The 12,598-nt window shown below is 50.4% G+C and overlaps 1 protein-coding gene across 2 annotated transcripts in view; it reads left to right on the top strand.

The window, feature by feature from the left end:
* Positions 1-12,598, top strand: part of LOC115094165 (complement factor B-like) — a 131,389-nt gene that overhangs the window by 107,349 nt on the left and 11,442 nt on the right. Inside the window, exons 16-17 of one of the 2 annotated variants that reach the window (XM_029606932.1) lie at positions 1,003-1,096; positions 5,230-5,279. In XM_029606932.1, the coding sequence (XP_029462792.1) occupies positions 1,003-1,096; positions 5,230-5,279 (144 nt within the window). The remainder of the gene's footprint in view (positions 1-1,002; positions 1,097-5,229; positions 5,280-12,598) is intronic. The other variant, XM_029606933.1, reaches the window with a different exon arrangement.

Here is a 12,598-nt window from a genome sequence, read left to right as displayed (position 1 = left end):
ACCGTTTTGACGTCCGAGCACCAGATGTCAATTGTTTTGGCAGCAGTGTTCTGTGAGTGAGACTCTCCAGGTCACACCCCATATAGGGCAGCTTGGGTACATCCCAGTGGTCTGGACTGATCCAGGTACGTACAGGGAAGGAAAATTGGTTCTTGCCTGCTAATTTTCGTTCCTGTAGTACCACGGATCAGTCCAGACGCCTGCCTAGGGTATAATGCTCTGGAGAGTCTGCTCAGTATTTGTCACATTTTTTCTGCAGGGTATATTGAACAAAACGAAAGTATTGGAAATATCCAAATCAATACTCCTTACATGTACATAGTTTCAAAGTTTATTATTGTTCTGAAAGTTTTTGGTCTAGCCATTGGTTCTTAAATTTACTTCATTCTGCTATGGTATTGATTATACTGGCACACCAGACTAAGAGGGGGTGCCTTTCAAGTTTTTCTCTGTCTCCATCTGCTGGAAGGGAGGCATAACCCAGTGGTCTGGACTGATCCGTGGTACTACAGGAACGAAAATTAGCAGGTAAGAACCAATTTTCCTTTATGTAATAAGGGGATTAGCGCCTCTACAATGCAGGTCCAACGCAGAGTGAGTCTAATAGCGCTAATCACATGTAAATGCATGTGATTGAGGCTATTAGCATTCACCCCAGATGAAAAAAAAAATGTGCTTCTTAGGATGCACATTAAAGCGCTCAACAATTAACGCCTGTCTGGAGCAGGCGTTAATTGCTGAGCGCTCCTTAAACCAGTACAGACTGCTGACGCCGATCGAGTTCTCATTAGCAAGGAGGCACTAGGAGTGCGCAAGCAACCCTATCGCCTCTTTACCAACATGACCCCCCTAATTTAAATATTGCATGGCGCCCCTTTGGAGGCTCCTGGGGCGCGTTAAGAAAGTGGGCGCTGACTGTTCAGCGCCCGCTTTCTACGCACTTTTCTTGCATCGGCCCCAAAGTGCTGGAGTTCTCAAGGCTGTTGCATGTTCCTTTTCCAGAACCGCATCCTGTGCAGCAGCGCTACAGGGCTTCAGAAATTCACAGAGAACATGTTCTGCGCGGTTGGAGACGATGGAGCTGACGCCTGCCACGGTAGTGCCACAGATCTTTCTGCTTTTCGCTCTGCATCCCCAGGACAGAACACACCCCTCTCGTTCCGTTGCCTCACCGCTGTAACAGATTGTAAAATAAGGGTATTTTTCAGATGTGAAACGTGAGACATGCGCAGACCTTATCCAAAGAGAGAATCATTTATGCACATCAGGAAGAAACTGGTTTCACCGGAGAGCCATAACTCCAGTGCATGGAACCTTGTTTGTGGTGTTCCACAAGGTTCAATTCGTTATCTTTATCTGTTTAATGGCTGAATGGAGCCATTGTGTTCCATCGTTCAGCGAGTGGATCTACACTATCACATACTGAGGCTTATTTCCTAACCTGCGCTAATGCGTTAACGCGAGGTAAACTGCATTTACACGGAGTTAAAAAGTTGTTACGATTCAATGAATCGGTGAACCCTTGGGCCGCAATGACAAGGTAGAAAGGCTTACCGTGGTTTCCTCATCGGTGGGAGATGAACGTCAGGGCCGGCAGCCGGAGTTACCAGCAGGGCAGTGGTATAGACAGTCCAGAGTCGAGGCAGGCAGCAAACAGACAAAGTCCAGTATCCAAAGCAGGGTCAGAGGCAGGCAGCAGGCAAGGCAAAGTCCAGTATCCAAAACAGGGTCAGAGGCAGGCAGCAGGCAAGGCAGAGTCCAGTATCCAAAGCAGAAGTCAATGCAAGGCAGGAGATGCACCAAGTTGGACCTATTGCAAGGCATTGGCAATCCTTCAGAAGCCTCCTTATATAGTCCTGGGTGAGGAAGTGGTTCCTGGGAGCCTGGAACTACTTCCTGTTGCTGCTCCTATAAGTGGGGGAAGGAGCCAAGCATCTGTGTCAGATTGGGGTTAAGACTGCCCCTGTGAGAGCCATGCTGCTGGCTCCCTGCTGCCATAGCTGATGATGAGGACCGCGCAGAGAGTACCGAAGAGACCCACCTCTGCTACTGCCGGTAGGTGTGGTTGGCCCCTGCCGATCGCAACAAAAGTGTTAGCTCAGCAAAAAAAGTAAATACCACTCAGAAATAGCAATTTCCTGGCCTGTAAACCCAGCACAATGTAGGCATGGTAATGAGCTGTTTTGCATGCAAATACATGCAAGTAAGCTTATTAATTTGTAAATTGAGTATTGTAGCTTATGTTAAACCTCACAATCTGCATTATTCAATTAAATGTTTTCTACATCTGCAAAGATATCATTAAACTTTCCCTCAGCTGCCAGGGTTGTAAATTTAAGGGGCCACCAAGCCCTAAAAAAACCATAACCCCCTCCCAGCTCTGATTTAAAATATCCCTGGGGGGAGGGGGGGGGGTCTAGCTGGAACCTTTTTCTCAGCCCCCTCCCACATTCTCAAGTGGATTAAAATTTAAATAAAGGGACCTGGCCTCAGGCTCCTTCCCCCACCTGTAGTAATGAAACCCAGCCCCTTAGTAAAAAAAAAAAAATTCCCTCTGCCCACTGGACTTCAGTTCCACATTCCAGACTGCCCCCTTCTGAAGCTTACTTTTAATCTCTGATGGTCTAAAAAGAGCAGGAGCACCCCACCACCACACATACACACACATACACACACACACACACACACACACACAAAAACACATACACACATATACACATACACACACACACACACATATACACACACATGGCTCCTGTTCCACTGACTCCATTTTCAAAATGGCTCTGGCCAACTTCAGGTGCAACTTTAGTCTGCAGGCCCCATTATGTCCAGTGATTAGAACAGGCAAGGGAGCATTAGTTAAAATCAATCAGTGGTTACAGGACGTAAGTGCTTGGTTTTATATCTACAAACTAAAGCTAAATTTGAATAAATTGGAGGTGCTGGGGGTGGGAAAAAGCCCCTGGTCCAGAATTCCAGCTGCTGCTGATTGGGGTAACTTTTGCCATTCAGCCAAAAGATCAGCCACGTCAGCCTGTGGCTTGATTCAGGTCTGCGCTTTCCCCAGCCAGCATTTAGGCAACTGCAGATTATTTGACAGCTGCGTTAGGGAGTTTGCACCTCCTCCCCCTCCCCATCCCCCAAATAAGAAATAAAAACAAAATCAAACAGGCAGCAGACAGGAAAAGTGTTTGAGTGCAGCAGTACCAGTTTAGCACAGAGGGAAGGCACTGGAAGAGTTCTTGTCACTGGTGGGGACAGACTGGACGGTGGTGCCAGCACAGGTCACAGGGCCCAGGACTGGTCACTGCAGCAATAATTGCCTGCCTGCTTCTTTTTTGTTTGCTACAGAAAATGAAGATTGTGTTTGTTTTCATACGTTGAAGCTGATGCCTCTATGGGCTGCAGATTCAGCGCTAGATAAGCCAGGATAAGTTCGGAATTATCCAAGCTTTAAATATTCGGCCGCGTTCAGCAGCTGCCACTCAGCTGGATAATTATTTATGCAGCTAAATTAGTTATCCAACTAAATGGCTGGCAGGACGGGGGCGTCCCAAAGGTGTGGCTTACCCGGCTGACAGCCCGATACTGTAAAACCGCGGGAGAGCGGACGAACGCACCGGCCCTTTGCCGGTGCGAGCTATCCAGTATGCTCCAGCATGCAAATTAGGCGACGCGGTGCAAACGAGGGAAAGGAGGCGCTAGGGACACTAGCGCGTCCCTAGCGCCTCCTTTTTGTCAGGAGCAGCGGCTGTCAGCGGGTTTGACAGCCGACACTCAATTTTGCCGGCGTCGGTTCTCGAGCCCGCTGACAGCCACGGGCTCGGAAACCGGACGCCGGCAAAATTGAGCGTCCGGTTTTCGGCCCGACAGCCGCGGGCCGAATTCAAATTTATTTTTTTTTTTACTTTTTTTTACTTTTGGGGACCTCTGACTTAATATCGCTATGATATTAAGTCGGAGGGTGCACAGAAAAGCAGTTTTTACTGCTTTTCTGTGCACTTTCCTGGCTCCGGAAGAAATTAGCGCCAACCTTTGGGTCGGCGCTAATTTCTTAGAGTAAAATGTGCGGCTTGGCTGCACATTTTACTTACTGGATCCCGCGCGCATACCTAATAGGGCCATCAACATGCATTTGCATGTTGAGGGCGCTATTAGGTGCCGCGGGTGGGCCGCGTGTTTTCCTCCCCTTACTGAATAAGGGGTAAGGGAAAACACGCGTCCAGAGCAGGCTGACAGTGCGCTCCGACGGAGCACACTTTACTGTATCGACCTGTATGTTAATTGGATAAGCTATACCTGACATTGAGCAGGTCTAAAGTTAGCTGGCTAAACTTATCTGTCTAACTATTAGTCATCTGGGTATTCAGCGGTGCTGAATATCTAGCTAACTGGACCGCTTCAATGCAGTGTTTATAGGGTTACCTCAGAAGCAGTTTAAAAGACTGCAGTTACTTCAGCACAGAGGGGCTGGAACAGTGGGCGGCTTGGGCAGGAGAGATCACACGTCCCCCAGTACAAAGAGCTTACGCTGGTTGCCGAGAGAAGTGAGTTGCAAATTCAAAAGTTAGTATGCTTACACTGGTTTGGGACGGCGATATTTGTGGGACAAGCTGATGTCTTACGTTCCGGGTAGAATTTTATGGTCAGAACGGAAGGAGGTCCATCTGGAGTCAAATAGGAGAAGGATATTTTCAGTAGCAGCACCAAAAATCTGGACTAACTTACCAGAGGAAGTGTGATTATCAAAAAGATTACCTACAACTCAGGAGGTGTATAAAACTGTGGCTGTTTGGATTAGACTACTCCTAATGCCTGCCAAGGATGGGTTAAAGTTGAGATAAGGTTGAGATAAGGAAACCTAAACTTGGGGGTACGGGGATGGTATGACTGAAGTACCTTGCGGTCCATATTCAGACCCAGTCCGGCTAGTAACTTTACAGGCGTAATCAATAGTGCAGCTGCACTGAATGGCCTGATGGATATAGCCGGCTATGTTAACTAGCTAACTCTTAATACCAGAGTCAGCCGGCTAACTCAACTCCTCCCGGTTAGGCCCCCGGATCACCCCTAACTCAACCAGCTAAATTCTAGCCGCCTAACTTATGACTTACCTTCTGCTCCTACCTGTTTGCCAGCACCGTTGTACTGGCATACAACACAGTGATTATTAATCTTATAACCATGTTTCCCGTATAACACTCTTCTCTGGTTTCTGTTCCGCAGGTGACTCTGGGGGTCCTTTTGTGGTTAAGAGGAATCAAAGGTGGATTCAGGTAAAAACAGAAAACTGAAAAAAATCATTTGTATCTTTCATTATTATTTATTTATTTTTAATCTCTGCCTCTGGATGAGTTGCTTTTCTCTCCCTGTTCCTCAGTTTACCCAAAGGGATTGTGATCAATCATATTATTGTTCTCTTCCCCTGTTCTTTTTGGAAGCTGTCACTGTAAATCATGCATTAAAACTGGAAGCCAAAACTTTGCATCCTAGAAGTGGCTGCATGTGTATTTATGAAACATTAAGCCATAAAACTGACTAGAATTCACTGTGGATAAAAAGCACAATATAAACCAAAATTTATTTTGATTATTATCAAAGGAGATATGTTCCTCCTCCCCAGAACCCCAGTTTTCTTTAAGACAAGGAGTTTTTCACTTAGATGGACTGCTGAATCCAGGCCTTAAATTACCCCATCCCAGAAATTACCTGACTCTCATCTCTCTCTTTGTACACCTTTTGTGCCTCCATTGTGCCTCCATTGTTCCCTCTTCTCTCTCAGGCCCCTGACTCAGGTTCAGTAAATTATTATTAGCATAATAATTTGTACCGAACATGTTGTGGAAATAATACATAAATGATTAAATCGCCTGACAGAGTACACGCACACTTTCCATTCCACACAAACCATCCACATAGTCTGAGTCTGAAGATGAGGTGCTTATGTGGATACAAAGGATCCACATACTTTGTTTTCTCCAATGAGGGCAGAAAGTGCACGCATCGACCACACGCTCACTTTTATTCCATCACCACGTTACTTGTCTGGGAACGCCTCCTTTTTACTGCAGCTAGAAGTGTGCGGGTTGTGAAATGACACACGTCCTTAAAGGTGAATGAACATCCACTTGGGTGGATTCGGCCTTTCTACCCACCTAACCCCTATTTTTACCTGTGTGGTTCCCAACTAAGCCTTCGAAAATTACCACAAAGCGGAATAAAGAAGAAACAAGTCTAGGCTTGCACAGTAACTCAAAGGGCATGTTCCCTGTACGTACCCGGATCAGTCCAGACAGTGGGTTGAGCCTCCTTTCCAGCAGGTGGAGACAGACTAAAACTGAAAGGATATCCTATATGAGGATAGAGCCTATCCTGTAATCGTTCAGTATTCATCTGTCTCCAGCAGGTGTAGCAGCTCCCCTTCGGTTCTCTGCCTTAGGCTAGTCAGCCTTTCCTTCTTCTTTTCCTTAGGCTCAAGCAAGTACTATTTGTAGTCTTCTTTCCTATTTAAAAAAAAAAATTGTTCTTAGTGACTTTTTTTCCTTTTTCTGGGAGGGAGATGGCTCCATCTTCCAGCTCTTGCCGGGCTCAGGGGGGCTTTGCCCCTTGTGCGCTGCATAGTCTGGGTCCGTTAACGCTTCCAGATGTGGGGACCGAGTCTCTCTGGGTCTCGTCTCCCCCCCCATCTGGCTGCCGAGAGGGTTTAGAACCCGCTGCTGTGCTAAGTAAAAAAAAAAAAAAAAAAAGGAAAATTTAAAAGTTTCAATAAGTTACAGGTATTCCCCTACCTCTAACTTATTTGCAGCAGTTGACCAGTATTTTTTATTTTTCTGGTCCTAGCAGGCCTTGAACCGGCAGCCAGACAGGCAGGAGTCAGCAGGTTTCCCTCCTGCTTCACTCCGGGCCTGCAGGCTGTCAATCAAAGCTTTTTTTCTACTTTTTTTTTTTTTCAGTCGTGGCTCTCCTATGCCGCGGCAGGCAGCCTGCCTCTCTTGTGGGCTGCCCTCTCCGCGTTTTTCGCGTCAGGGCCTCTGCTCTGCTTGCCTGCCGGGTGGGGAAGGCCCCTCCTCGGCAGGACAAGCAAATCCAGCCCGGGGATAGTCTTCCTCCGGCATGGCTAGGCTGTTCCCGGGTCAGCAAAGCCTGGGAATGGTGGCCATTTTGGATTTTTCAGCGGCTCCGTTTTCAGAGCTGCCTGAGGCTGGGGGGCCGGAATTTTTTGAAATACCCCCTGATTTGAGCCCCGCGGGTCCCCAGGAGGGGGGTCATGACCCCCCTCACCCCCCTTCCCCCCCCCCCTCCTCCGGGAAATCCAGGGTCCCTTTTTCTGCGGAATTCGTCCTCCTCATGCACAAATCTTATTTAGCTAGCCTGCAGGAGGAGGACGAAAGCCCCCCTCGACCACCCCCCCCCCCCCGCCAAAAATCCCTCGCTCCGCGTCATTGACTTCTGGCCTGGCTGCGGAGCCCCAGGGGCCGGCTAGGATGCGGGTGGTCCCAGGGGTGCCCCACCTCCCGGTGGATCCAGGGGTCCCGGACCCCGCTGCTTCCCCGATTTCGGAGGATATCCCTCTTCTGGAGGGAGATGACCCCAGAGCCCTTTGTTTGTTCCGTAAGGAGGAATTAGAGCCCCTCATCCCCTTCGTCCTGCAGGAATTGGGTTTGGAGGGTCGCACCGTGGATAACCTGATGGACTCCCTTCCCAAGGATATGAATCCAGTCCTGGGGGGGCTCAGGGCTCCGGCTACCGCCTTTCCCTTCCACCCCATGCTTAAACTCCTGATCCTGTGGGAATGGGAGGCCCCTGAGGGGTGTGCAATGGACAAACTCTATCCCCTCCCGGAGGAAGGTTTGGAAATGCTGAAGTATCCCTCCGTGGATTCTTATGTTTCAGCGGTCACCAAGCACACCACGATTCCGGTAGAGGGATCTTTGGCTCTTAAGGACGGACAGGATCGTAAGCTAGAGGCTTACCTGAAATGCATCTTCGAAGTCTTGGCTCTTGGAGTCCGGGCGACTTGCTGCAGCAGCCTCATGCTGCAGGCAGGCCTCAGGTGGATTCAACAATTACTCTGCACTCAAGAACTTCCGCCGGCAGAGGCAGAGCAGGCTGAGCACCTAGAAGCCATAATCGCTTAAGGGGCAGACGCCCTCTACGATCTGGTCCGTGTTCAGGCGATGGCTTCGGCGGTGTCTGCCCGGAGGCTCCTCTGGCTACGCAATTGGTCAGCCGATCAGTCTTCCAAAGCTTGGTTAGGCACGTTGCCTTTCAAAGGTAAGATGCTTTTTGGAGAGGACCTTGAGAAGCTTATGGATTCCTTGGCTGACAACAAGGTCCATAAACTTCTGGAGGACCGTCCTAAACCTACCCAGTCTTACGCGCCCTCTCGTTCTCGCTTCCGGGGTCAGCGTCGTTACGTTCCGCGTGCGCAGGGTGGTTCCTCGAGGGGTTCTTCTCGTGCTCAGTCCTGGTCGCAGTCCTTTCGTGGGCGGCGGCCCTTTTGTGAGGGCCAGCCCGCGCGTGCCACCCCTAAGCCTGCCACGCAATGAAGTTCAGCTGACTCATTCCTTGGTCCCTTACCTCGGCGGTCGCCTCTCCCTGTTTTTCGAGGAATGGGTCAAAATCACGTCAGATCAGTGGGTCCTCGACATTATCAGAGATGGGTACGCCTTCGAGATTGTTCGCGATCTTCCAGATCTTTTTCTTTTCTCGCCATGCGGACGGTCCAAGAGGAAATCGATGGAACAAACGCTCTCCAAACTCCTGGCTCTGGGCGCGGTGGTTCCAGTCCCGGAGAGGGAGCTTGGCGCTGGCCAGTATTCTATTTACTTAATTTTTCACAAAAAGGACAGGTCCTTTCGCCCGATATTGAACCTCAAGAGGGTCAATCGGGCCCTCAAAATCCCTCACTTCCACATGGAAACCCTGCGAGCGGTCATAGCGGCGGTTTGTCCCGGAGAGTTTCTCGCTTCGCTCGATCTCGCAGAGGCGTACTTCCATATTCCCATTCACCGCGACTACCAGAAGTATCTTCGCTTCCACATTCTCAATCAGGACTTCCAGTTTCGGGCGCTTCCTTTTGATCTCGCGACTGTGCCTCGCACCTTCACAAAGGTCATGGTGGTGGTTGCGGCGGCGCTGCGCCTGGAGGGAATCCTTGTCCATCCCTATCTGGACGACTGGCTGATCAGGGCCAAGTCGGTGGCTTCCTGTCAACAGTCAGTGGATCGCGTATTATCTCTTCTCACTTCTCTCGGGTGGATAGTGAACTTCTCCAAGAGCAACCTTCAGCCCTCCCAGGAGTTAGAGTTCCTGGGAGCCCACTTCAATACCCGAGTAGGCAAGGTCTTCCTACCGCATGCGCGCGCTCTCAAGCTAATCGAGCAGATCCAGAACCTGATTGCCTTATCTTCCCCGATGGCCTGGGACTACCTGCAGGTCTTGGGATCCATGGCTTCCACCATAGACCTTGTCCACTGGGCCTTTGCTCATATGCGTCTGTTACAGAAAGCTTTATTATCCCGATGGCAGCCGGTGTCGGAACAGTTCCACGTAGTTCTCCCGTTCTCGGACTCTACCATCGGCAACTTGCAGTGGTGGCTGTCACTACCTTATCTCCTCCAGGGGATGCCTCTCAAAGCGCCGCAGTGGACGATAGTGACCACGGATGCCAGTCTGTCGGGCTGGGGTGCGGTTTGTCTCTCCCAGTCCACCCAGGGGACCTGGACCCCGACTCAGTCTCGCTGGCACATCAATCGGTTGGAGACCCTGGCGGTATGCCTGGCCCTTCAGGAGTTCCTCCCCCTTCTTCGCGGCAAGGTGGTACGAGTCCTCTCTGACAACTCTACCACGGTGGCCTACATCAATCGCCAAGGGGGCACTCGCAGTCCCCTGGTGGCCCTGGAAGCCAGCCATCTGTTCACCTGGGCGGAGCAACATCTGCAGTGCCTGGCGGCCTCCCACATTGCAGGCAAGGAGAATATCCAGACAGACTTCCTCAGCCGACAGTCGCTCAATCCGGGGGAGTGGGAACTCTAGGATGCCGCCATGGCCCTGATAGTGGACAGGTGGGGTCCCCCTCACCTAGACCTCATGGCAACTCTGCGCAATTCCAAAGCCAATCGGTTCTTCAGCCGCTGGAGGGAACACGGCTCAGAGGGCGTGGATGTTCTGGCCCTGCCTTGGCCAGCGGACGTTCTCCTGTACATGTTTCCCCCGTGGCCCCTGGTGGGAAAAGTTCTCAGAAGAATCGAACTCCACCGGGAACCAGTGATTCTGGTAGCACCCGAGTGGCCACGAAGACCGTGGTTCGCAGATCTCATCAACCTGGCGACGGACGGACCCCTGCACTTCGGTCATCTATCTCGTCTCCTTCGACAGGTGCCTGTATTTTTCGACCAGGCCGATCGCTTCTGTCTAGCAGCCTGGCTTTTGAATGGAGACGCCTGAGGCGTAAAGGGTATAAGGAGGAGGTCATTTCCACCTTACTGCGGGCCCGGAAACAGTCGACTTCCCTGGCCTACGTGCGCATCTGGAAAGTTTTTGAGTCTGTTTGTGAGGAGTCGGGTATCCCGGCCCGCTCCGCCTCTGTTTCTGTGGTTCTTTCTTTTCTTCAGAAGGGTCTCTCCAAGGGCCTCTCCTTCAGTTCTCTGCGCGTCCAGGTCTCAGCGCTCGGCTCTCTCCTGGATCGGGTGGAAGGTCATTCCCTAGCGGGCCATCCGGACGTGATTTGGTTCTTCAGGGGCGTTAAACATCTCCTCCCTCCTTCTTGTGCCACATGTCCTCTGTGGTCCTTCGTGCTCTCTGTGCGGCTCCGTTTGAACCCCTTTGCCACGCTATGCTCAAGGACCTCACACTCAAAACTGTCTTTCTGGTTTCTATCTCCTCCGCTCGGCGGATCTCCGAGATTCAGGCGTTGTCCTGTCGGGAGCTCTTCTTGCGTTTTTCTGATTCAGGGGTCTCTCTCAAGACGGTTCCTTCTTTCTTGCCCAAAGTTGTTTCCGCTTTTCACGTCAACCAGTCGGTAGAACTCCCTGCGTTTTCTCCAGAGGAGATTGCGGGTACGGCTGGGGGTGATCTCCATCGTCTCGATGTCAAGCGAGTCCTGCTTCGCTATCTCCAGGTTACCAATGACTTTCGCGTTTCAGACCACCTCTTCATCCTTTGGAGTGGTCCTAACTGAGGTAAACCGGCTTCTAAGACCACGATTGCGCGATGGTTGAAAGAAGCCATATCTCCGGCATATCTTTGTCAAGGTCGACCGGTTCCTGAGGGCTTGAAGGCTCATTCTCTTCACTCTCAGGCTGCTTCTTGGGCGGAGAGTCAATCTGTCTCTCCACAGGAGATTTGCAGGGCCGCCACTTGGACGTCCTTGCATACCTTTTGCTCGGCACTACCGTCTTGATGTGCACACTCCGGTTTTCGGTTCCTTTGGGCAGCAAGTGCTTCAAGCGGGACTGTCTCGGTCCCACCCGGTTTAGGGAAGCTTTGGTACATCCCACTGTCTGGACTGATCCGGGTATGTACAGGGAAAGGAAAATTAGTTCTTACCTGTTAATTTTCGTTCCTGTAGTACCACGGATCAGTCCAGATGCCCTTCCCTGTCCGTCTTTTTTTCTGTCCTCTTGAAGCTTGTTTCTTACAGGTTTGCAGATTTTATTACTCCATGTGTTATGCAAGAATACTGAGCAATTACACCGGAAGCCTTGGTCGTTTTTTCATACCAAGTATATGCAAGAACGTATAGGTATACCATGTTTGTCTTATTGTTCGATAGTTGCACTATTGAGCTTTATGATTACTTGCTTGATCCTACTTGGGTTTTGTTATTTTTTCTGCTTTGACAATAGTTATACTGAAGAGTTACAGGATAGGCTCTGTCATCATATAGGATATCCTTTCAGTTTTAGTCTGTCTCCACCTGCTGGAAAGGAGGCCCAACCCACTGTCTGGACTGATCCATGGTACTACAGGAATGAAAATTAACAGGTAAGAACTAATTTTCCTTTTTGTGACTCCATGACCTGCCTGTGTGTGTCACAGAATCTCCGTCTATGTGTGCGTGTGTTTCATGCAGGAGCGCCGTGGATCTGTGGCTTACATTGGTTCTGAGGGATAGGATCCAATGGGATGTGGGCTGGAGTGTGTGTGTGTGTGTGGGAGCTATGAGTGGTGTGTGAGGGGTCATTGTGTTGTATAAGGAAGGGGATATGCCCTCCTGCCTCTCCTTCCCCTTCTCCCCAGAATCTGACCCCTGCCCTTTTGACTTCCCTATCCCGCCCCCAAATGTCTGGCCCTCTGCCTCCTCCCTCACAACCTCTCCCATATGTGAGCCCCCTTCCTTTGCATCTGGACCCTTGCCTCTCCCTCCCCCTTTTCTGCTGATGACTTCTGTGCACTATAAGCAGGTTTCATCCATCACAAGATCAGCAGGAAGGAGGTCCTGGCCTGGGAGTTCTGAATGCACTCACAGTGCTGGCACAGACGATGCTCCACTGCTTCTCCTGCACCGGCTTTTCTGCTTCTTTGGCTGGTGGGGCCTGGGAAACTGTCAGCCATATTTTCTTTACCACCAGTGCTTGTGTCCTCCGGTTGT

Source organism: Rhinatrema bivittatum, chromosome 6 (genome assembly GCF_901001135.1).
Source record: "Rhinatrema bivittatum chromosome 6, aRhiBiv1.1, whole genome shotgun sequence".
Taxonomy (NCBI): domain Eukaryota; kingdom Metazoa; phylum Chordata; class Amphibia; order Gymnophiona; family Rhinatrematidae; genus Rhinatrema; species Rhinatrema bivittatum.
This window is presented reverse-complemented; position numbering and strand designations above follow the sequence as displayed.